This window comes from Mastomys coucha, unplaced genomic scaffold (assembly GCF_008632895.1).
Source record: "Mastomys coucha isolate ucsf_1 unplaced genomic scaffold, UCSF_Mcou_1 pScaffold23, whole genome shotgun sequence".
Taxonomy (NCBI): Eukaryota; Metazoa; Chordata; class Mammalia; order Rodentia; family Muridae; genus Mastomys; species Mastomys coucha.
The window spans coordinates 103,818,673-103,840,898 of NW_022196906.1; the positions used below are offsets into that span (position 1 = coordinate 103,818,673).

General features: G+C 44.1%; 1 protein-coding gene across 2 annotated transcripts in view; it reads left to right on the top strand.

Annotated features, from left to right (window-relative positions):
- The window catches only part of Cdc25a (cell division cycle 25A), a 19,174-nt gene extending 816 nt beyond the window's left edge, over positions 1-18,358 (top strand). The window contains exons 2-15 of one of the 2 annotated variants that reach the window (XM_031344368.1): positions 611-687; positions 1,659-1,701; positions 2,448-2,484; positions 3,080-3,178; positions 4,490-4,609; positions 6,514-6,648; positions 7,205-7,279; positions 7,444-7,620; positions 11,042-11,140; positions 12,579-12,641; positions 12,736-12,834; positions 13,413-13,543; positions 16,208-16,319; positions 16,548-18,358. In XM_031344368.1, the coding sequence (XP_031200228.1) occupies positions 611-687; positions 1,659-1,701; positions 2,448-2,484; positions 3,080-3,178; positions 4,490-4,609; positions 6,514-6,648; positions 7,205-7,279; positions 7,444-7,620; positions 11,042-11,140; positions 12,579-12,641; positions 12,736-12,834; positions 13,413-13,543; positions 16,208-16,319; positions 16,548-16,688 (1,408 nt within the window). In that variant the 3' untranslated portion in view covers positions 16,689-18,358. Of the gene's footprint in view, positions 1-610; positions 688-1,658; positions 1,702-2,447; positions 2,485-3,076; positions 3,179-4,489; positions 4,610-6,513; positions 6,649-7,204; positions 7,280-7,443; positions 7,621-11,041; positions 11,141-12,578; positions 12,642-12,735; positions 12,835-13,412; positions 13,544-16,207; positions 16,320-16,547 lie in introns of both variants that reach the window. The other variant, XM_031344367.1, reaches the window with a different exon arrangement.
- The last annotated feature ends 3,868 nt before the right edge of the window (positions 18,359-22,226 follow it).

Below are 22,226 nucleotides of genomic sequence, written 5' to 3' on the forward strand. Positions count from 1 at the left end.
CTCAACAAAGGACCATGGTATTTTCTCTTCTTGCATCTGTGCAAAATCTATGCAGCCACTTGGCCGACACATTTCTTCTATCTATCTACCCATCTACCTTTTTAAGTAAGCTATCACTTTTTACCTAACTTTTCTGTATTGGAAATCTTCGTAGACTTAGTAGTCCCACGACACTACTAGTCCCACTAACAAAAAGGCTTTCCACTATTTTCAGTGAAATTGCTTTATCTTCAGTGTTGGACATCTCGTCTCCTAAACTTGTCCTACGACTTTTCCAAACCCTGAAAAGCTGGGTCTCCTGGCCTAGTCACCTTTGCCCTTACTCCTAGCACAGTACCTCAGACTGAAGCTCTCATTTAAGGAAACCCAGCCTTTGCCACAGGCATGTCTTAAAATGTGGCCCAAGGCCAAGCCACTCACTCCTTTCTTTGTTTAAATGCTAACAACTGGGGTATTCTGGGTGGCCAAGTGTGAGTGTGGGGTGTCCTTGGCTTGGTCTCTCAAAGATGGTTTGTGGCAACCTGGCTACTTCATGGCCCCATCTCCTGTATGTGACCTTTTAGTCATGTGCTAGAAATTGTTCATGTGGAGGTATTTCTCTTGGTTTCAGTGACTATGAGAAACCAATGGAAGTGAGAAATAACAGCAGTCTACAGAGAATGGGCTCCTCGGAATCGACTGATTCAGGTACTGTGGTTATTATCTATGTGTACGTATGTGCTTGTGTGTGTACGTATGTGTTTAGATTAGAAGGCACCAGAGCCCCTGAAGCTGGAGTTACAGACCTTTGTGAGCTGCCTGATACGGTTGCTAGGAACTGAATTTGTCCCCTCTATAGAAGCACCAAGTGCTATTCACTGAATCCCTTATTTTTAAGAATTTAATTAAATCAATTTATTTTGAGACAGGGTCTCACCATTGTAGATCACATTGGCCTCTTGCCTCTTGAGTGCTGTGATTAAAGGCATGGGCCCCCTGACAAATCCAGGTGTTCGTTCAGCCTTCACATTCATCTGGAGTCAGCCATTCGGGAAGCACCTTGCCTAGGAATTTAATTGGTAACAGTACACATAGAAATTATGGTGTAGAGTGACAAACACCCTTCAGTAGAGTACAGAGGAAGCTCCTGGGACAGTTTTTGAAGAGAAAAAGTGCCAAGTCTTTATTTTGGTTCTTTTTTTTAAAATGTGTGCTTTTATATGTGTGGATGTTGGCTTACACACCTCCCATGTGTGCACATGGTGTGTACTTTCCTTGAAGGCCAGGAGAGGGTGTCAGATCCCCTGGAACTGAGTTACAGGCATTAGCATGTGGTTGCTGGGAATTGAACTCAAGTCCTCTTCTGAACCATCTTTCTAACACTATTTTTTTAAGACAATTTCACTGTATACACCAGATTGGCCTCTTAGAACTGAACTTAACTGATTGTATTTTTCATACCCCTAAATGAGTATATTTGAAAAGACATAACTCCACAAGAAGTTATAGGGGTCAGTGTTATCTGAAAAATCAGTCAGTCTTGATATTAGTTAGCCTTAGACAGTCTTGTTTCTCTTGATGATATTTGCAAATAGAGGATCCATGGGTGTACTTAGAAAATGTTGCTTTACACCAGGATGTATATTATTTCCTAAGAATTTTGTTTTTATTTCTCAAAGGTTTCTGTCTAGATTCTCCTGGGCCCTTGGACAGAAAAGAAAAGTATGTATTCATTCCTTTAAATTTTTCTACTTAGAAGAAAGTTTTCCTTAAGTAACCCTAGTGGCACAGGCTTGCACTCTCAGCTACTCAGGAAGTTAAGGCAAAAGGATCAAAAACTCAAGGCCAGGCTAGGCAGTTTTAAAGATTTATTTTATTTATAAGATTTATTTATTTTATTTATTTGAGCAACTGTCTTCAGACATACCAGAAGAGGGCATCAGATCCCATCACAGATGGTTGTGAGCCACCATGTGGTTGCTGGGAATTGAACTCAGGACCTCTAGAATAGCAATCAGTACTCTTAACCACTGAACCATCTCTCCAGCCCAACACTTAACTTTTGAATGACATCCTTCATACAGTGGAACGGAGCTCTGCGGTTAGCTGTGCCTAGTGAACTGCCTGGGTGCTACAAACACTGCTGGCAATGAGTGTTGCTCTGTGTCAGCAGTTTGCAGGACTTCCCTCCTTTAGTTTAGTTGTAATTTCCCCTGCTCTACTTTTTGACATTGAAGTCTTAAATGAATGAATATGTGTATTTTAGGAGACATCACAGGGTTTTTTTTGTTTTGTTTTGTTTTTTTCAATCCAGGGTGCTCCTGAGACCAGGGAACACTATCCTTTGTATATGCTAAAATGAGAACCTGACATGCCTGTCCTCCTGCCCCTGCTATACGTTGAGCCGTATGAATCTGCTCATATAAATATCTCTTTATTCTTATGTTTACCTTTTGATCTCATTACAGCCTTGAAATTTCCCTGAGGAGAATAAATTCCCTACCTGTAAGTTCCATTGTTGTTTTGAGCTAATACCTATAAATTACTCCATCAAACACCGCCTTTCCTGTGTCGAGGAAGAGGCAACTGCTCTTCTATGTCCCTGTAAGCACACAGGCAGTAAGCTATTACCTAGAGCAACTTCAACAGTGACTGCCTCTTGTGGACTTTGTACTCAATCTCAGTTTTATCAAACCAGGAAATGTTCTTTTTATGCAAATGTTACTAGGGGTTAGTGTGGGACTGTATTCTACCTGCTGAGAGGGCTATAGGCCTTGTCTGATTAGGTACCAGGCCATTCTGAGTTAGAACAGGATGGAGCCCTGGGCACAGTTACTGGTTACCTGCCACATTGTGTGGTAGTAAGCTAGTTCTTCCAAACCCCTCTTCATTTCTTTAAGAATTAAGGTTTTGGCTGGGTATAATAGGTCAAACCTGTAATCCTAGCATTTGGGAGGCTGAGGCAGGAAGGTCATCTCAAGTTCAAGGCCAGCCTGGGCTTCAGAGTAAAAAGCTTATCTCAAAAAAGAAAAAGGAAAACTGAGTTTCCCATTGTGCTTTCCTCTGTGAACTCAATTTCTCATTTTGACTTTGGTAGCAGAAGCTCTTGGGATGTAGCCCAGCACTGAAGAGGAGCCACTCTGATTCTCTAGACCATGACATCTTTCAGCTCATCGACCAGGATGAAAATAAAGAAAATGTAAGTGTAGCATCAACATGGTAACCCAGGCTGGAAGTGAAACCTTGGTGTCAGCAGCTTACAAGTGACCCAGCTCGGCTGCCATCTAACATGACTAGTGGAAAGGCCACACCTAGCCTTTCAGTAGAGAAATCTGAATTGAGTCTTGCTTCTGTCTAGCTTTGTGATCCTGGAGTTTTGTTAGGCTCCTTTGTGGGTTTCTTGTTGTTTTGGTTGGTTTTTGTAAGGTAGCAATATCTATTATGGCTGTTTTAGACATTAAATAAGATTACAGATGTAGAGAATTTAGAACAGTACCTGAATTTAGAACAGGTAAATGTTGCTGGATTTTATGAAGTAGCTTTCATGAGGAGTAATTACATCCACGAGTTTTATCTGGAGGAGTCTATTGAAGACTTTAGAAAGAATTTCTTTCTTGCCTCCAACCCAAGGGTAACTAAGCTCATGAAAACCTTATTAATTGTGTTTGCAAGCTGTGTGCCATTGGTCCCACCTGGCAGCACCTTTTTCTTGCACCTTATTCCTGTGATGAATATCTGTCACATTTATAAACACTGGAGTGATAAACTAAAATCCAAAGCCAGGCAATTTCTGTGGAAAATATCTGAAATGGTTGCCTTGAGGATGGTGTGGTCCATGGGTACCCTGCCTGGCTTTCTCTCTTAAATTGCACAGGGTGTCTTATCTAGAATAGTTGAAGAGATTGATTGACTTGCCTATCGTTCACTCTATTTCCATATATCTGTTGTTTCCAATTTCCTGCTAAAATACCAGTTGATAACCCTTACAAAACCCACGCCCTGTATGAAAGCAGATTTTGTTTGGCAACTTTGGGAGACATCATGAGATATTCCAGGCAAATGGATTCCCTCCTTGACTGGTTGGAGCAGTTTGTCAACCTTTCCAGTATGACTTCACCAAAGGGCAGCATGGTGTACAGACTGAAGTCCAGAACAGTCATAGCTCCAGGGAGAAACCCTGTCTCAGAATACAAAATGAAAGAGAGAGAGAATTAATTAATTAATTAATTAATTAAAAGGAACTCTGCTCTTACTGCTAAGCCATCTCTCTAGCCTCAACAAGTTTTCATTAATTTTATTTAATGAAAGAGAAAGCCTGAGGGTGGGAACATGCACTGTGGAAAACAGGTCAACTTTCAGAAGTATGTTCTCTTTCCACCATGTGGGGCTTGAGGATGGAATTCTGATCTTCAGGCTTCTCAGCAAGTGTATTTACCTGCCAAGCCACCTCACCAGCCCTAGAGCTTGTTTTATGGACAGTAGAAAATATTTCAAATATATTGTTTTGCAGGAAGCATTTGAATTTAAAAAGCCAATAAGACCTGCATCTCGTGGCTGCCTGAATACTCATGTTCATGAGGAGAGTAAAGATCCCTTTACACACAGGCAGAATTCAGCCCCAGCTCGGATGGTATGTGTTTTGGCTTTTGTATTAGGAGTTCATTATGGGAAGTATAATTTACAACATGGCATGTGTGTGTGTGTGTGTGTGTTATATCAGCATGAAATTTATTCCTGCTGAGCCTATGGTGTATGCCTATAACCCAAGCATTTAGAAGGTAGAGGGAGGAGGACCAAGAGTTCAAGGTTATGCTCTGCTCTGCTACGATTTAAGACCAGCCTGGGCTACATGAACTCCTGTTTCAAAAACAAAAAAGGAAGTTTACTGTTATTGCTTGGTGGCTCATGGCTGAGGCCTATGAATTAGCTGGAGTTATTTGGTAGATTGGAAAGTTTCATTAGAGAAGTTGATATACTCGTCAAAGGACATGTAAAAACAGGCTAGAATTTAACTATAGATTCCTCAGTACATGACAATAGTTTGAAAATATATCTGAAGCTGAATATTTTTGGTAGACACTTGGGAATCAGAACACTAAGATTTTCTGTGACTGCCTGATTGTTAAGAGCACCTATAATTATAGATGCTGAGGATGCAAGCTTCTTAAAAGCCCGTGCTTATCTTACTGGTTTGGCTTTTGTCTGGATTGGGGATTTTGTTGTTATTTGCTTTTTTAAGATAGGATCCCTTAAATCCCTAGGCCAGCCTCAAATTTGCTATGTAGTCAAAACTAGTCCTGAATTCTTTATGCTCCTGCCTCTAGGGTCACAGGTGTTCGCCACTGCACCAAGTTGGTTTCCAAGGTAGGGTGTTGAATAGATGAGGTATATGATCTTGGTACCCCTTAAGCATCAGTTTCCTTTTTTTTTTATATTGGTTTGGTTTGGTTTGGTTTTTTTTTTGTTAGTTTGCTTTTTTCTGAGGCAGGGTTCCTCTGTATAGCCCTGGCTGTCCTAGAACTCACTCTGTAGACCAGGCTGGCCTTGAACTCAGAAATCCTCCTGCCTCTGCCTCCCAAGTGCTAGGATTAAATGGTGGCATGAGCCACCACCGCCTAGCATCAGTTTTCTTTTAAGAAAACAAAAAAGATTTCGAAAATACAAAAGAAAAAGAAAAAAGCAAAGGGTTATTTGGCTATGTTGACACATGTAGTCCCAGCTACACCTGGGACTGAGATAGGATGAACATTAGGGATTGACTACCAGAAGTGTGTGGTGTGACTTAAATGAGATTATAGTTGTGAAGATTTTGTTGCTGCCTAGTACTTCATAATCCCTCATTTTAAAACTGGGCAGCTATCATTTTAGTTTAAATCACTTTTATTTTTAATTTTGTGGGGCGGGTTGGTATGTGCACATGCATACAGCTGCCCAAGGAGACCAGAGGCTTAGGATCACTTGAAGCTGGAACTACAGGCAGCTGTGAGCTGTCTGATGGAGATACTGGAAATTAAACTCCAAGCTTCTCCCAAGAGCAGTGCTTGTTCTTACCCACGGAGCCATCTCTCCACCCCCAATCCTAATGAAGAGCTACATTAGAGGCCAAACTTGGTGGTGTGCACCTGTGATCTCAACATTTGGAAAGTGGAAGAAAGGTTCACAGGTTTTATTTAGCTTATCCTTGACTGCCCTGTCTCCTGAAATAGTAAAGGAGTAGGGTAGAGCTTAGAACGAATCCCCTTGTTTCTATGTATCTGCAGTTACTTAGGCTTTCTTGACCTTTCCCTGGTCTGCTATTTTGTGATCTCCGCAGACACTTGTACTTTCAACAGGTTTAGATGATCAATCACAGCCTTCACATGGCCTTAGTTCTCACTGCAAGAAGATCTCAGGAGTCAGGGAGTCCAGTGCCCTCTTCTGACCTCAGGGTGCCAAGTTCATACATGGTGCACACACATACTATCTCTTTTTTCTTTAAGCAGCCCACCTAAGCAATCAAAGTAGTCTAGAGTCCTTGCTAATTTTGTCTTTCAGCTATCTTCAAATGAAAGTGATATTAGTGAATCAGGAAATTTCAGTCCTCTTTTTACACCCCAGTCACCCGTGAAAGCCACTTTGTCTGATGAGGATGATGGCTTCATAGACCTTCTGGATGGAGAGAATATGAAGGTACCATCTGTGGGTGGGTGTGCCTACTCATTCTAACCATCCTGCAGAAGCCTCCTAAATAAACAGTTCCTTGGGTTCTCAGCTGACTGAATGATAGTTCATTTTGTGAAAGTTCATTGACTCTTCTGTCTGTCTGACTAAATCCAGCAGGGTGGGAGGTCAGATAATACTGGTCGGATCTTTTCTCGTACCCTGAGAGATACTAATGAGTCTTAGGAGTAGGGAAGGAGAAATATATTGAGAAACTTCTGGAACTAAGATGTAGCATGTGCTTGGGGGCGTGTACAAGGCCTTAGGCTCAATCAGTCCCTTATACCAAAAAGATACTAGTCTGCCCTGGTGTTACATGCCAGTAATTTTAACATTCAGGATGCTGAACAGAAGGGTTGCCATAAGCTGCAAGTTCAAGGCCACCCCCTGCTACACAGTAAGATTCTCTCTAAAACAAAGCACAAAACTTCTTATCTAGACTTGTCTGGCATTTAGATTCTGGGTCTTTTTCTTCTTCCTAGCCCCTCTGCTGGATCTATTTAAACACAGTTCTCTCTTTCTCTAGAATGATGAGGAGACCCCATCGTGCATGGCAAGCCTCTGGACAGCTCCTCTTGTCATGAGAAGACCTACAAACCTCGTAAGTTATTCGGTATGTGGGGTTGTGAGGAGCTGAGCCACTAAACAAAGTAGTCCTTAACTGTTGGCTGCAACAACATAGGGCTTAGGGCCTGGGTTTAGACTAATTGCCATTCAACTGGTTAGATTTTAATCCAAGGTTGGATCTGCCTCTTTCACCCTTAGGCCGATCAGTGCAGACTGTTCGACTCCCCTTCCCCGTGCAGCTCCACCAGCAGCAGCTCCAGCACTCGGGCAGTGTTGAAGAGAACAGATCGATCTTGTGAGGCATCTCCTCGAGGCACAAAGAGGAGGAAGAGCATGGCCAGTCCTATGAAAGCAGATGTTCAGGAGCCAAGCCAGGTTAGTTAAGTTCTGCCTTGATCTAGAGTCATAAGTCTTTCAGCTCTAAACATTTCCACTTGTTGGTCCTGTCCTTGCCAAATCTTACTACTCTTGTTTTGTTTTGTTTTCTGAACAGGTTTCTCTGTATAACTCTGGCTGCCCTGGCACTCACTCTGTATACCAGGCTGGCCTTGAATTCAGAGACCCGCCTGTCTCTGCCTGCCTAACGCAGGGATTAAAGGAGTGCACCACCACTGCCCGGCAAGCCTTGCTACTTTTATTTGCTTCTGTTTGTTTTTACTTAAGAGATTGTGTCATTTGTTACTAGGCTTTTATTTTGCTTTGGCTTTTGAGACAGAGTTTTGTTTCAGGTGGGCCTGGAACTTGTGATCCTCCTGTCTCTGCCCTGGTGTTGGATTGCAGGTGCTCACCACCGTCCTACATTCTTTAAATATCTGTTCTTTTTGTCTGTTTTGTTAAAGAACTTGAGTCACTTGTCATATTTAGAGGCTCCCACTGGTCTATAGAGTCCACGATTGTTTTTGATCCCCTAGATAATCTCATAGGGCTAGAATTGCTGTGCCATGGACCAGGTGCAGATACTGCCAAATAGTTTTCCAGAGTGGTGTGTTCAACAGCAGTGTATGAGCTAGCTGCATTCATTCTGTTTCTGAGTAGTATTTGGTAATGTGCTGTTCATTTTAGGTGTTTGTATTAGTTTCTTTTCTATTGCTGTGATGAAATACCATAACTAAGGCAAGTTACAGAACCGGGTTTGTTTTGGGCTTAAGGTTATTACCATCACTGAGAGGAGGCATGGCAGTAAGTCATGAGAACAGAAAAAGCAGAGTGAATTGGGGGCAGCATTAGGATTTTTGAAACCTCAGCCCTGAGGCTGGACGTGATGGACAGGAAAGTGGATCTGAGTTCGAGGGCAGCCAGAGCTATACAGAGAAACTGTCTCAAAGCACAAAGAAGGGAAAAAGAAAGGAAATCCAGTGGCAACTTCCTCTAGCTGCACCACCACTTCTCCTAAGTCCCCCAAGTGGTGTCATCAATTGGGACCACATTAATGCTCCAACTATGGGTCTGTCCATTTAAACCACCTTAGTATTGTAGTCATATGGTATCTGGATTTGGGGGAGTTCATTCTCCTGTTACTGTGTGTATGATTGTTTTGTCTGCATATATGTCTGTGTACAACGTGCATGCCCAGTGTCCACAGAGGTCAGAAGGCATTGGATCCCCTAGAACTGCAACTACTAATAGTGTGATCCACCATGTGGTACTGGGGACAACAAAATGTTCTTAGCTGTTGAGCCATCTCTCCAGTCCCCATTATGTGGGGTTTTATTGTTTGCTTTTTAGGATGCAGTTGTGGGGGATGAGTTTGCTTGCTGCTACGGACTGGCAGGGTGTTGTGCATATTACTCAAGTGCTTGGTCACCAAACTCCATCTCTACTCTTTCTTACTTTCCTCTGCCAATCATTTATTCAGCGGTAGAAATGTATAGTGCACATGTGGAGGTCAGAGGACTACTTGGAGACAGTTTTTTTTGCAGAGTGTTGGCATGTCTTGCTTACCTTGAACTTTTCCTCTGCCTCTACCTCCCTTGTGCTAGAATCACAATACCCAGGTTTTTGATTTTTGATGTTTGGTTTGGTTTGGTTGTTTTGTTTTTTTGTTTGTTCATTTTGAGGTTTTTTTTGTTGTTGTTGTTTGAAATTTTGTTTTTTGTGTGTCTGTGCCATGGTGCACAAGAACCCCTGTCTATAAAATAGAATTGCTACAGCTTCTTGATATTGCTAAAGGACAGATCTGTCTGTCTCTCCCTCTCTAGTGCTGGGATTTAAAGGTGTACACACACACTGCCACCTGGCACTTTTTTTTTTAATTTCCTGTTTAAGGAAAAAGGCGGGGGTTAGGGGAGGGAAGGACCATCAAAGAGTGCTGTCTGGATCTCTCTCTACTCTAACCTGACAGGCTGGGCTTGGGAAAGAATCTTAATGTGCCCACCCACCTCTGGCCTCCTTTTAAATACTATTAAGTTGTAAGTCCTGGGTGTGCTATGGCATGTTTGGAGATCAGAGGACAACGTTCCAGGATTGTCAGGCACATACAAGTACTTTTACCCTCTGAGCACCTCACCTGCCTCATTGTGTCTTTGAAAGGTTTACTGCTCTCCTTGTAAGAGAAAAAGAAATAAATAGTTCAAAGTTCTAATCTTACTCCTGTTGCCTCTAGATTACATTCTCAGGCATGCTTACACAGTGGTTCCTTGTGTAACTGTTGGGCAGAATCACAGAAGGCTATTTAGTTAGAAGCAATCCAAATGATCTTTACAACTTCAATTTTGTTTTCTTACAAAACCTTTCTTATCAGAAGTTCAGGATCTGTACTGAGATAGAGTAATTATGTGTTATTTTGTGAGGTACATGGCAATGATCATCTGTTACAGTGACAGGTTCAGGTTTTGATTTGGTTTTTTGTTTTTTAATTTTTATTTTTAAGGCAGATTCTTGCCATGTAGCCCTGGCTAGGCTCATGTCTCTCTTGATATCAGCTCAGCAGTTTTCTTTTTCTTTTTCTTTTTTTTTTAAGATTTATTTATTTTATGCATATGAGTACACGGTAGCTGTACAGATGGTTGTGAGCCTTCATGCGGTTGTTGGGAATTGAATTTTAGGACCTCTGCTTGCTCTGGTTGGCCCTGCTGGCTCTAGCCCAAAGATTTATTTATTATTATATATAAATACATTGTAGCTGTTTTCAGATTTGCCAGAAGAGGACATCTCATTACAGGTGGTTGTGAGCCACCATGTGGTTGCTGGGACTTGAACTTAGGACCTTTGGAAGAGCAGTCAGTGCTCTTACCCACTGAGCCATCTCACCAGCCCAGCTCAGCAGTTTTCATTGTGAACAATAAAAAAGGAAAGGTGCTGGTGTGTTGGCATGATGGTAATCCCTGTGGATTCTGAGTTTGAGGCGAGCCTGGTCTACATTATCAAGTTCCAGGCCAACCAGAGATACATGGTAAAACACTGTCTCCAGAAAGATAGGGGGTTTCAGAGAAATTCAACTGGTTAAGAAATAGCATGGAGCTATCTTTTTTTCCTCTGACTCAGTCACAGCATAGAAATTTTTTTTTTTTTTTTTTTTTTTTGGTTTTTCGAGACAGGGTTTCTCTGTGTAGCCCTGGCTATCCTGGAACTCACTCTGTAGACCAGGCTGGCCTCGAACTCAGAAATCTGCCTGTCTCTGCCTCCTAAGTGCTGGGATTAAAGGCATGAGCCACCACCGCCCAGTGCACAGAATCTTTTACTTACTTACTATAGGCATTCATATTTCAGTTTCTTCTTCTTGGTGTGGTAAAGGTAAATAATTTTAGGGGTTTTAGTCAAAACCCTGTTCTCATTCTCTACCTTGGATATCTTGTAGCTCCTGCACCAGTCTCTATCCCCGATGTCTTCCCCCAAAGGAACCATTGAGAACATTCTGGACAGTGACCCAAGAGACCTTATAGGGGATTTCTCCAAGGTAACTGCAAACAGAGCTACTCTAGTTGGGTGGTGCTGGTAAGGGATGCTAGAACCCCACTTAGCCTTTCTCCTTCCTCAAAGTGGCCTCTGGGGTGTCCCCTTGGTAACAGTTTTAAAAGTAAAAGATAAGAAACAAGTTGAACTTCTTGGGATGAGGCACATGTTGGTCATGAGACTGTTGCTGGCTCCGTGGTTTCCTGTATGGTTACCCACCTTCACTCTGACCCATGTGCGAGTTTGTCTGGGAAAGCATGAGCCTGAGCTGTTGGTACATCAGGTAGGACAGGCAGCTGGCCATGATGGCCCATACCTTTAATCTTATAAGGCAGAGGCAGCCAGCCAGCCTGGTCTATATAGTAACTTCAAGGATAATGGGTCTGTTTAGAGAGACCCTGACTTTTAAAAAAAGAACAGGAAGTTTGAGGGGGAGAAACGAGCAAAGCCCTTGGTGTGTTAGTCTCACTGTCAGTGGCGGGTAAGTTCTTAACGCATCCAGCTCTTCCCTAAGGAGCACTGAGGCCTTCATCTTTGTTAAGCATGTGCCAAGATGTTTTTCCATTCTCACTACCTAACACCATACTGGGCAACCAAGTGCTCATCACATGAGCACGTTGTTTCACTTTCCAAGGCATGGTCTCACTATTTTACTCAAACTGACACAGTTCTCCTGCCTCAGCCTCAGCATGCAGTGCCATGCCCACTCGCTTTGTGTTTTTATTTGTTACAGAACCTCATGTTCTGAGTTGGCCCCAAACTCATACTCAGGCTGGGGATGATCTAGGATGAACTCATGTCCTCCTCTCAAAGGCTGTTATTACAGACCCGAGTTACACCTGCTCTCCTCACTGCATGTGTGTTTGTTGTTTGAGACTCAGTTCCTCTGTGTCGTCCTGGCTGTCCTGGAACTCATCTTGTAGATCACCCACCTCTGCCTCCTCTCAAACCCTAGTACTAAATCTGTGTGCCTCTATGGCCTGACCCTCCTTACTGCATCTAAGTGATCTCTCCTACTTAGATGAGAGTTCCCAATAAAAATAGGAGGGAAAAAAATGCCAGGTGATGGTGCTGCTGCTGCTGCACACCTTTAATCTCAGCATTCCAAAGGCAGGCAGGTCTCTGAATTTGAGGACAGCCAGGGCTACACAGAGAAACCCTGTCTGGAAAACAAAGCAAAACAATAACAACAAAAAAGCCAGTGGGAAAAGGGAATCACCTGTGATTTCTATGGTCCAAATCTAGACTCGGGATTAGTAGTTCCAAGCTAGCCTGGCCTATACATGTTAGTGAATACAAAGGTAATTAACATATACTATTTACTTATGTTTGTTTCTGGGTTTGGTTTTTGGGTTGCTTCCTACCAGCCAGGCAACAGGATAAACTTGAATATTTGCAAGCTTTCACATTCCCCTAACTGTCCTCTGTTTACTTTTCTAAAGGGTTATCTCTTTCATACAGTCTCTGGGAAGCATCAGGATTTGAAATATATCTCTCCAGAAATTGTAAGTCAGGCTTGTGGAACCCATTGCACTTGGGGAGCTGGAATCTTGTTATCTACAGCCAACAAATGATACCCTCCTCCCTTTCTCTTCATAGATGGCATCTGTTTTGAATGGCAAGTTTGCCAATCTCATTAAAGAGTTTGTTATCATTGACTGCCGATACCCGTATGAATATGAAGGAGGTCACATCAAGGTTTGGATTCTTGAGACTTATTATCTTGGGAGTTAGAAGGTGGGATAGTGACATCTCTTGTCTGACGGTGAGAATTTAAGACAAGCCAATATATGTGAACTAAATGAATATTCCCACCATTTCCACTTTACTCTCTAACATTGTCCTGTTTCAGGGCATTGCTAGGTGGCATCCCTGCTGTCTGAGCTGTTTATTCAGTGGGGCCACAAAGAGTTCTGCAGCATTTGAGATACTTAAATATGAACGTTTGAGCACCCCAGAATTCCTGAATAGAAGTCAGTTTGGCAACATGCCCTTATATCTGTAACAGCCTGCTGTTCAGTCAGGCTGCTACCTTGTGAAGGGACATATTGGAACACAGGTTTCTAGAAAGAAGGAGCCGGTCACACCGCTTTAGTATTACCATATAAGGCAGTATTTAAATGTGAAAGGGGATTAGCTTCTAACTTTATGAAGTGACATTTAGAAATGGCCACAGTATGTAGACCTACAGAGAAAGCCTCATTGAGATAGCAGAGACAGGTGGTCTGCACTGCACTGCTGGCTCAACAGGTGCCCGGTGTCTGCCATCCTCACAGGGTGCCGTCAACTTGCACATGGAAGAAGAGGTTGAGGACTTTTTACTCAAGAAACCTATTGTGCCTACTGATGGCAAGCGTGTCATTGTCGTATTCCACTGTGAATTTTCTTCTGAAAGAGGCCCTCGAATGTGAGTACCACAGAGAATAAAGCTTTGGGGCAGAGGCTTCATGACAGTGAAGAGCAGTGCTGTGTGCTTTCTTTCCTGGGGGTATACGTCATAACTCTAGCACACCAGGCACCCATCGAACAGATCACAAGTCGCTCCAGTTCTGCCTCAGCCTACCCACTACGTGTATACATGGCTTTTGTGGAAACTGTAATTCCCTTTCTAACATAGTTTCCCTTAGTTTTACTTCTTGTCCACTGATTTGTCTTTTAAACAGCCTTTCTTTTCTTCCTTCAAAAAAGGGTTTCACTGTGTAACTCTAGCTGTCCTGGAACTCACTCTGTCTAGCCTCAAACTCAGAGATCCACCTGCCTCCCGAGTGCTAGAATTTATGCACCCAGCCAAATAGACTTTTTTACGATTACTATTTTATACTTTGTGCACGTGCCCCACCATAGTATGTATATAGATTTCAGAAGACAACTTGGGGGACTGTGTTGCCATGTAGATTTCTGAGATCAAACTCAGGTCCATCTTGCTATCCCAAACATTTTTCCCCCTTGATGGGGAGGGGATTCAAGGTAGGGTTTCTCTGTTGAGCCCTGAATGTTCTGGAACTCAGGACACGTAGACCACACTAGCCTCCAAACCAGAGATCCACCTTCATTGCCTTCTGAGTGCTGGGAATAAAGGCCTGTGACACTACCACCCAGCCCAAACATATTTCTTGAATGTAATTGATGAACTTAATCTTTGCATTTTGATTGCAAATGATTTTCAGGTTTCTCCAGTTGAGTCTTGTGATACCAGTCGTAACTTTGTAATATCACCTCTTTAGCCTCTTTCCAAATGACTCACTGTTGGTCCTTTATATTGATTTTTTTTCTTCGGCTCTCCCAGTTTCCCCCACTGTGTTGAGTTCTACTTACTAATCTTATAACATCCTTTAAATACCAAGCAGTTGTTCCTTAAACAAAAGACAGAAAAGTCTGAAGATCTTACTCTGCAAATGTTGATATGGTGGTGATGCTCTTAAACAGCATCTGACATGGTGTGTGTCTTATTCCAGCTCTGGGGAAGCTAAAGCAAGAGGATCAGAAGTATAAAGGCCAGCCTGAGCTGCATGAGATCCTGTTGTTGCAGCATTTTCTCTGTCCAATCACATTAGGGAAGTGACAGGTCTGTGATTGGACAGGAATGGGGAGGCAGAGCTAGAAGTTTAGGAGTGAGGAGGTCAGAGGAGAAAAAAAAAGAGAATCAGCATGGAGGCAGATGAACAGGAAGATGAATCAGACCCTGTGCGGTTTTAAACAGCCACAAGTAGATAAAGTTTTCACAAGGTTTAGAATAGTTGGGTTAAAACATGTTTGTTTTAAAACATCATTTGGCTCTGAAATTATTGTATTAGCATTTGTAAATTGTGATCTTATTGATATATAAGCCTGATTAGATAATTAAGCCTTAAGAGTCATGTTTCCACCGGGTAACTAGGCGCTAGGTGACTGATTGTGGGGTGTGTAGAGCGTTGCATGTAAGCAAGATGATCTTGCTAACTGGGAGAGGATAGCAGGACCCGCCAGGACATAGTGATGTGGCCAGCCGGTATCGGCAGGGCAAGAGAGTTTGCGGAGTGATCTTTTTAAATATTTCCCGCAACATCCTGTAACAAAAAAGTAGACTAACTTACTATCAGGCTAGGAGTGTGGCTCATGTCAGATAGAGCACTTCTCTAGTATTTGTGAGGTCCTGGATTCAAGGACAGGTGTGATAGCACATGCCTTTAATTCCAGCACTCAGATTCAAGGTCAGACTAGACTACTACAGGATCTCACTATGGTGACAGTGAGATCCTGTCACCTCCCCATAACAAAACCAAAAACAAACAAACAAGCAAATGCCTTTAACACATGAAAGGTAACATTTGAGCAGGACCTGAATATTTCACCCAGGAATGGAGGAGATAGTGGAGACACGAATCCACTCTCAGGTTCTTATTGTTATTTTAGCAATTAGCAATATAGCAAACCAAAACTCTACCTTTGTGGAGGTCACATTTCAGAGTAGATTAGAGGCAGACAAGCATATTAAAAAAAAAAAAACTTAGGCCAGGCGGTGGTGGCGCATGCCTTAAATCCCAGCACTTGGGAGGCAGAGGCAGGTGAATTTCTGAGTTTAAGGCCAGCCTGGTCTACAGAGTGAGTTCCAGGATAGCCAGGGCTACACAGAGAAACCCTGTCTCGAAAAACAAAAAAACAAAAAAAAAACTTAGACTTGTATAAAATGTTCAGAAGTCCTTCAAAATGAGGTCAAAGGTGGAAGCTCCCGGGCAGAGGACAAGGAGACTAGAATGGGGTGGATGAGATGTAAGGCAGCACACAGTAGGACACTGAAAACTATGGCTTGCACACCACTTGGTCAGAGTACAGCACAGGGTTCTAGAAGCTACTGAGAAAGTAGAAGGCCTAGTCTATTTAAAGGCACAAGAAGGAAGAATTCTACTTAGGTGAGAGGAGCTGAATGGGGGGAACATAGGACAGAATGGAGAGCAAGCTGGCTCTAAGCTATTGCTGTAGATAGTGTCAGCAGGAGGCATGTGGAAGGAGTGTGTGAACACCACCTGTGTTGTCTCCTGTACCCTACACTGAAGGAGGTAACCTGACCATGTCCTTCACTTCTTTTCACTAGGTGCCGATATGTGAGAGAAAGAGATAGGCTTGGCAATGAGTACCCCAAACTCCACTACCCTGAGCTGTATGTCCTGAAGGGGGGATACAAGGAGTTCTTTTTGAAATGCCAGGTGAGATGTCTGTGAGCATGTCCCCACATCCCCATGCTGGACCATTGGGTTGGTTGTGGCTGCTGCTTGCTAGGGTCTGGGGACACACTATGCATCTGCTAAGCACCAGGCTCCTATGGAACTCACTGGCACCTGCTTGTTGCCTTCCCAGCCTTGCAGCTCTAGGCAGACGAAGCCAGATGATGTGAGGCAGGCATGTCCTGACAGTGTCCTCTCATATTCCTTTAGTCTCACTGTGAACCCCCCAGCTACCGACCAATGCACCATGAAGACTTTAAAGAAGACCTAAAGAAGTTCCGCACCAAGAGCCGGACCTGGGCAGGGGAAAAGAGCAAAAGAGAGATGTACAGTCGCCTGAAGAAGCTCTGAAGCCAAATGGCAGCAGCCTGAGCTTTCCTCTGCCCTGTCCCTTTTCCCTTTGCTGCAAAGCAGTAAGCAAAGGGGCCAGCTATACGGTACCTGGAGAAAGACCTGGGCCTTCCATTCCTTGAATCTGTCTCCTACGCTCCCAGGGTGGAGCCCAGGCCATCCTACCGTTACACTCTTCTGTAAGAGTCCTTCCCCGTCAGGACTGTCTGCCAAAGCTGGACAAGCACAGCACAGGCTGGAGTCTATAGTCTGGAACACTGTGTTAGGCTGCTCTGACTGAAGAAGTACCTGGCCTTATTGGGCAGACCTTGGCCTGCCCGTCATGAGGAGAGAAAAGCCACCCAGGTGCTGCTGGCCACATACCAAAGATAGTCCGGAAGGGAGGGGTCCTCATGGATGACTCTTTAATTTATTCCGCTTCATCAATTATTTTATTATTGTTTTAATTCAAGACTTTTACTTTTCTGCTTCATTAAGTCAAAATACTGCCATTCTAGGTAGAGTTTTATCATCCTAGGAACTACCTCTACTTTTAATTAAAAAAAAAATGGGGCAGGGATAAGAAAAAAGGCAAACCTGTTAAGTTGTGGACAGCGCAAGGAGCTTGGTCACCCCTAGGAGGCGCTGCAGACTAATATTGCTGCTACTCAAAGTCAAGGACTGAGATGCTGGTAAGAGCCTGCGCCAGATCCAGGCTTGGCTACAGGACATAAGCTAACCTTCCCAGACCTACTTCTGCCCTTTGTGATGTCCCCCAGGGAAAGTCTTGTCTCCGCTCCTCACCCCAGATCCCCATGACAGTGGCTGGTGTAGGAGTCACAGGAAGGCACTTCAGGCAGCTTCCATCAGGCCAGTACTGGAATGCTGTAGTGTACCCCAAGGTGGGGGAGGGGAGGCATGAAAGAGTGGAGTCCACAGAGTGAGGGAGGAGCATGCCCACTGAATGTCCTTTAAAAAAAAAAAGTCATGAGTCAGAGTATCCAATCAGTGTTGGGTGGGCATCCAAGGGTGAGCAGAAGGCAGAAAGCCCAGGCCATTAGGTGGGAGGAGTATGGATCCTGGCCTACAGACGACTGTAGAATTTCTCAGGAGGGCGTAGTAAATTTTGAAGTCAAATGTTCTGAGTTTATCATGTTTTAATTTGAGGGTCAGAGAGTGGTGTATCACATCAGTTACCCCCTAATCTAACCCCATGGAAGTGAGGCTCTCAGGAACGCCTCCCATCTGAGGGGCCAAGCTGCTTTGATTCTACACAGCCTGTTTTGGTTCCTGCCCGTCGATATCCTCGGGCACCGGCCTCCCCGCCATCTTTGCTCCATTGGGGTCTAGCCAGGTTTTCCTTAGGAAGAGTCTCCCCTCTTACCTCTGCTTTCTATTCTGCGGGTGGGAAGGGAATCAGTGATGTTGAAGATGGCTAGTTGCTTTGTTATGGGTTTGAGTTGCATTTGGCTATTAAACAAATCTTGTTTGAAAATATGTGGAGAGCAAGGGAATGAGCAGCCCCTTCCCCAGTGTGTTGAAGTATGTCCCAGTTGGTCCCTGGTCTGGTTTGTAGAGAGTCTGTTAGTTGAATGCCTTCAAGGAGAATGGCTTTCAGATTGTACCAGCTTAGCTAGCATTGTTAACCAACCATTGCAGGCTCTGCAAATAAAAGTGATCTTGAACCCGTGTCCTCTGCCTAGTTCCTAACACACTCAACTGGGGTCCCCTTTGCCTTTAGGGTTCCAGGGTCACATGACTAAGCCAGCCATATTTCATGAAGAGGGTAGCCTTTAGGAATAGTTGAAACAATCCCCCCAAAACAGGTACTCTGTGATTGACAGGATGAAATGGCCTTTAACTTAGGCGGAGCAAAGCACAACTTCCATTGTTTATTTTTGGGCTCTGAGCCTTAGGTCACCTAAAAAGATTTATTTATTATACATAAGTACACTGGCTGTCTTCAGATGCACCAGAAGAGGGCGTCAGATCTCATTATGGGTAGTTGTGAGCCACCATGTGGTTGCTGGGATTTGAACTCAGGACCTTTGGAAGAGAGTAAGTGCTCTTACCCACTGAGCCATCTTGCCAGCCCTTAAAATAATTTTCTGAGTGCTCCATGTAGTCTTACAGCCTAGTCCCTTGGGGAGGTAAAAGCTTGAGGATTGGAGTTTAAAGCCAGCCCCACATGATAGAGAAATAACTCATGAGTTATCCTCTGGCTTCCACATATAGTCAGTGATGTGTGTATTCACACCAAGTAAGTTTTTTTTTTTTTTTAATGTAAATTCCTTCAGTTTTAGCACTTAGGGGCCAAGGTAGGATATCAAGTTCAAGACCACCCTTATCACCTTAGTAAGACTTGATGTCAAAAAGGTTTAAAGGCCTACGGTACCTCAGCGGTGGAGTGCTGTCTGGCATCTTCAGTTACACATACTAGTCCCTGAACAGTAGCAGGTGTTGGGGAAATGGGAAGAGAAAAACTGGAAAGGCAAGGCAGTCTTTATTCTGACAACCTTTTTTTGTTTGATGCTCCAAAGGAAATATTGGGGGAATATGAGGGCTATATGCCAGGATGGGTGTGAACAGTGGACTAGATGGCTCTGAGGACTGTAAGGGCTCTAAACATTTACTTATCCCAAGCAAACCCTGGGCAGATGTAAAGTGTCAGGAGAACAGCCAGACAAGGTGAAATAACTGACGCAGCAACTGACAGCAGGATGGGTGAACTGGGATCCTTCTCCACTCTGTGAAAAAACCTTAAGGCCTTGGGCAAGCAGAGACTCCTAGAGGTGCAGAGCCCTCGACTGAACTAGGGCTCCCAGAACAGCACAAACAGTCCCTCCGGTGACCCTGGGAAGCCTGCCCAGCTGTCCAGTCAGCCTCCGCTCACAGGCCTCCCCTTTGTCTTGGATTTCAGTCAGCACTTGAGGCTATGACTGCTGCTATAGCTACACTGTGGCCACCAGATGGCGATGGTGTCCCCAGGTTAGTTCCCAGAAAGGCAGCTGAGAGATGAAGCCTTACTTGTTTACTTGCTTGTTATTCCCCAGCCCCTTATGGTGTATTCGAATGACACAGTGGTGCAGTCCACCTCAGTCTTCTCTTGTTTAATCACTTATTATTTCTAGTGTTTGTGCATCAGTGTGTTGTGTACATGTATGTCCATGTGAAGGAGTCAGATTCCCTTGAGCTAGAGTCAGTGGTGAGCCATCATGCAGCTGTTGGGAATTGACCAGGTCCTCTGTAAGAGCAACCAGCATGCTCCTAACCACTGAGCCATCCAGTCCCACTTCAGCCTTTTTGATGTCTAACTCCATAAACTACCTGGGAGGCTGAGACAGACAGAATTTGGAATTGGGGGCAAGGATCTGAGATATATAGATGCTGCTCTCTTTCTTTAAAGCATTTTCTTTTTCTTCTTTTTTCTTTTTGTTAGAATTAAAAAATTTTTGTTTCCCAAGACAGGGTTTCTCTGTGTAGCCCTGGCTGTCCTGGAACTCACTCTGTAGACCAGGCTGGCCTCGAACTCAGAAATCCGCCTGCCTCTGCCTCCCAAATGCTGGGATTGAAGGCCTGCACCACCACCGCCCGGCAAATAAATTCTTAAAAAGAGAATTACTAGTCCAGATAAGTTGGAGACACTGACATTAAACGACTTACTTGGGGTTTGGTTTGTTTCCCAGGCCTTTTGCATAGCCATTGTTTGTCCGATTTGGTTTCGTGCTGATGCCGCCTGCCCACATTTTATGAATGGGAACACCCATGCTCCATTAGTTCTGGAGTTCCTCTTGTTACTCATTAACAAACAGTGGAAGTGGGAGTAGGCCTTTGCTCTCCGGTTCCAAATCCTAGGCTCTTTCCCAACTTTCTCTTGCTTTCAAGTCGCCTTCCAAAGAACTCTGCTGCTGAGCTTGTTTCTTGCCTGACCAGTACAGTATGAAAAGGAAATTTTTAGGAATCACTAATGGATGCCATTGTAGCTAGTTACTGGGACAGAGCCCTGTGTCAGAGTGACTCAGCTTAAGCTTGGGGACTTCTGCAGCCTGAGTCAATTGAGAGACCCAGACTCAAAAAAAGAGTACAATGGAGAAAAGTTTTGAATCTTTTTATATCTTCTTTTACTGCTAAAATACTCGCACAAAGAACCTTTCCTTCACCCAACAGAGGATCGCAGAGTCTGGAGGACAGGTCAGAAAATTAGGGTGGGAAGATATGCTGAGGATCGGGGTGGGTACCCTCTCAACCTGTGCGTGCGTGCAAGTGTGTGTGTGTGTGTGTGTGTGTGTGTGTGTGACGGTCTTTTTATGAAGTCCTAGCTGGCCTCAATTCTCTATGTAAATCAAGCTGACCTTGAACAAAAGTCCATCTGCCTCTGCCTCCAGAGTGCAGGGATGAAAGGTGTTTATCACCACACTCAGCTTGGGCTTCAGTTTTTTTTGATTTACAATGATTGCCTCTGGGCAACTCCAGCAATAAATTCCCAGGAGTCTTAGTTTTCTAACTTCTGGTTGGAAGATCCTGCTTTCCTTTCTTCTCCTTCTTGCTGGGTCATCACAGGAGAATTCTGAATCCAGAAAGGGGTTGGACACTTGATCCAAGTTTGACATGGGAGAGAAATTATCTGGGCAAAGCCTACCTCCTGGCTACTCATGCCCCCTGAATGTCATGTCTATTTCCAGACCCAGCTGGCCATGCCCTGGCATTTTGTTGTCCTGAGTCCCAGTTCTAGGTAGGTTTATGCCATCATTCAGCTGAAGTCCAGCTCTGCCCTCTTGGGACACACCCTGCTTCTCCCTTGCTATCTGCCCCCATACCTATCCTGGCCCAGAGGGTAAAAAGGGCAATGCTTGTGGAAACCGAGGCGCGTCACCTTCCTGGCATTTGTCAATGCCCAAACAACTGGGTGTGCAGGAAGAAGAATGACAAGCCTTGATAGTTGCCAAGCTACATACCTACTGTGGTAGGGAAGCTGGTCAGGCTGGGCTGAAATAGGGTGTGGTGTCTGGCATGGGAGCCTCCTGGCCTGCCTAGACATCTGGTTGGCTTAGAAGGTCCAGATGTGTGGACAGGTGGTAGATAGTCTAAAACACAGGCTACTGGATATCTCATGGCCCCAGGATTTGGTGAGCAATTGAGCAGATGAGAGCATGGATGGATGGAAACTTGAGGTTTATGATCCCTAATATGCAGATAAATAATGGGGTGACTAGAGAATTAAATGATGTACTTAGTGCAGCTCCATTAAGTACTCAAAAAAATCTCAGTTGATCTGAGTCCAGCAGCCAGGGTAGAATCAGCGTCTGATTCAGCTTTTATCTTCCACATACCTGCAAAACAACAAACAAAAATCAAGATAACTACAAAAAAATATTTCAGTGAGTCCTCCCGGAGTCTTTCCATTTGCAAATGAACAAACAGGCCCTGAGGAGAGGCTGTGATTCAGCATACCTGGCCAGCCCAGGCTGAGGCATGCAGTGACTGCCCAGCCTCCAGCCTGGTCTATACTCTGGTTTACAAAGCTGGTTTTCCACTGAGCTTTCCGCCCTCTGCCACCCA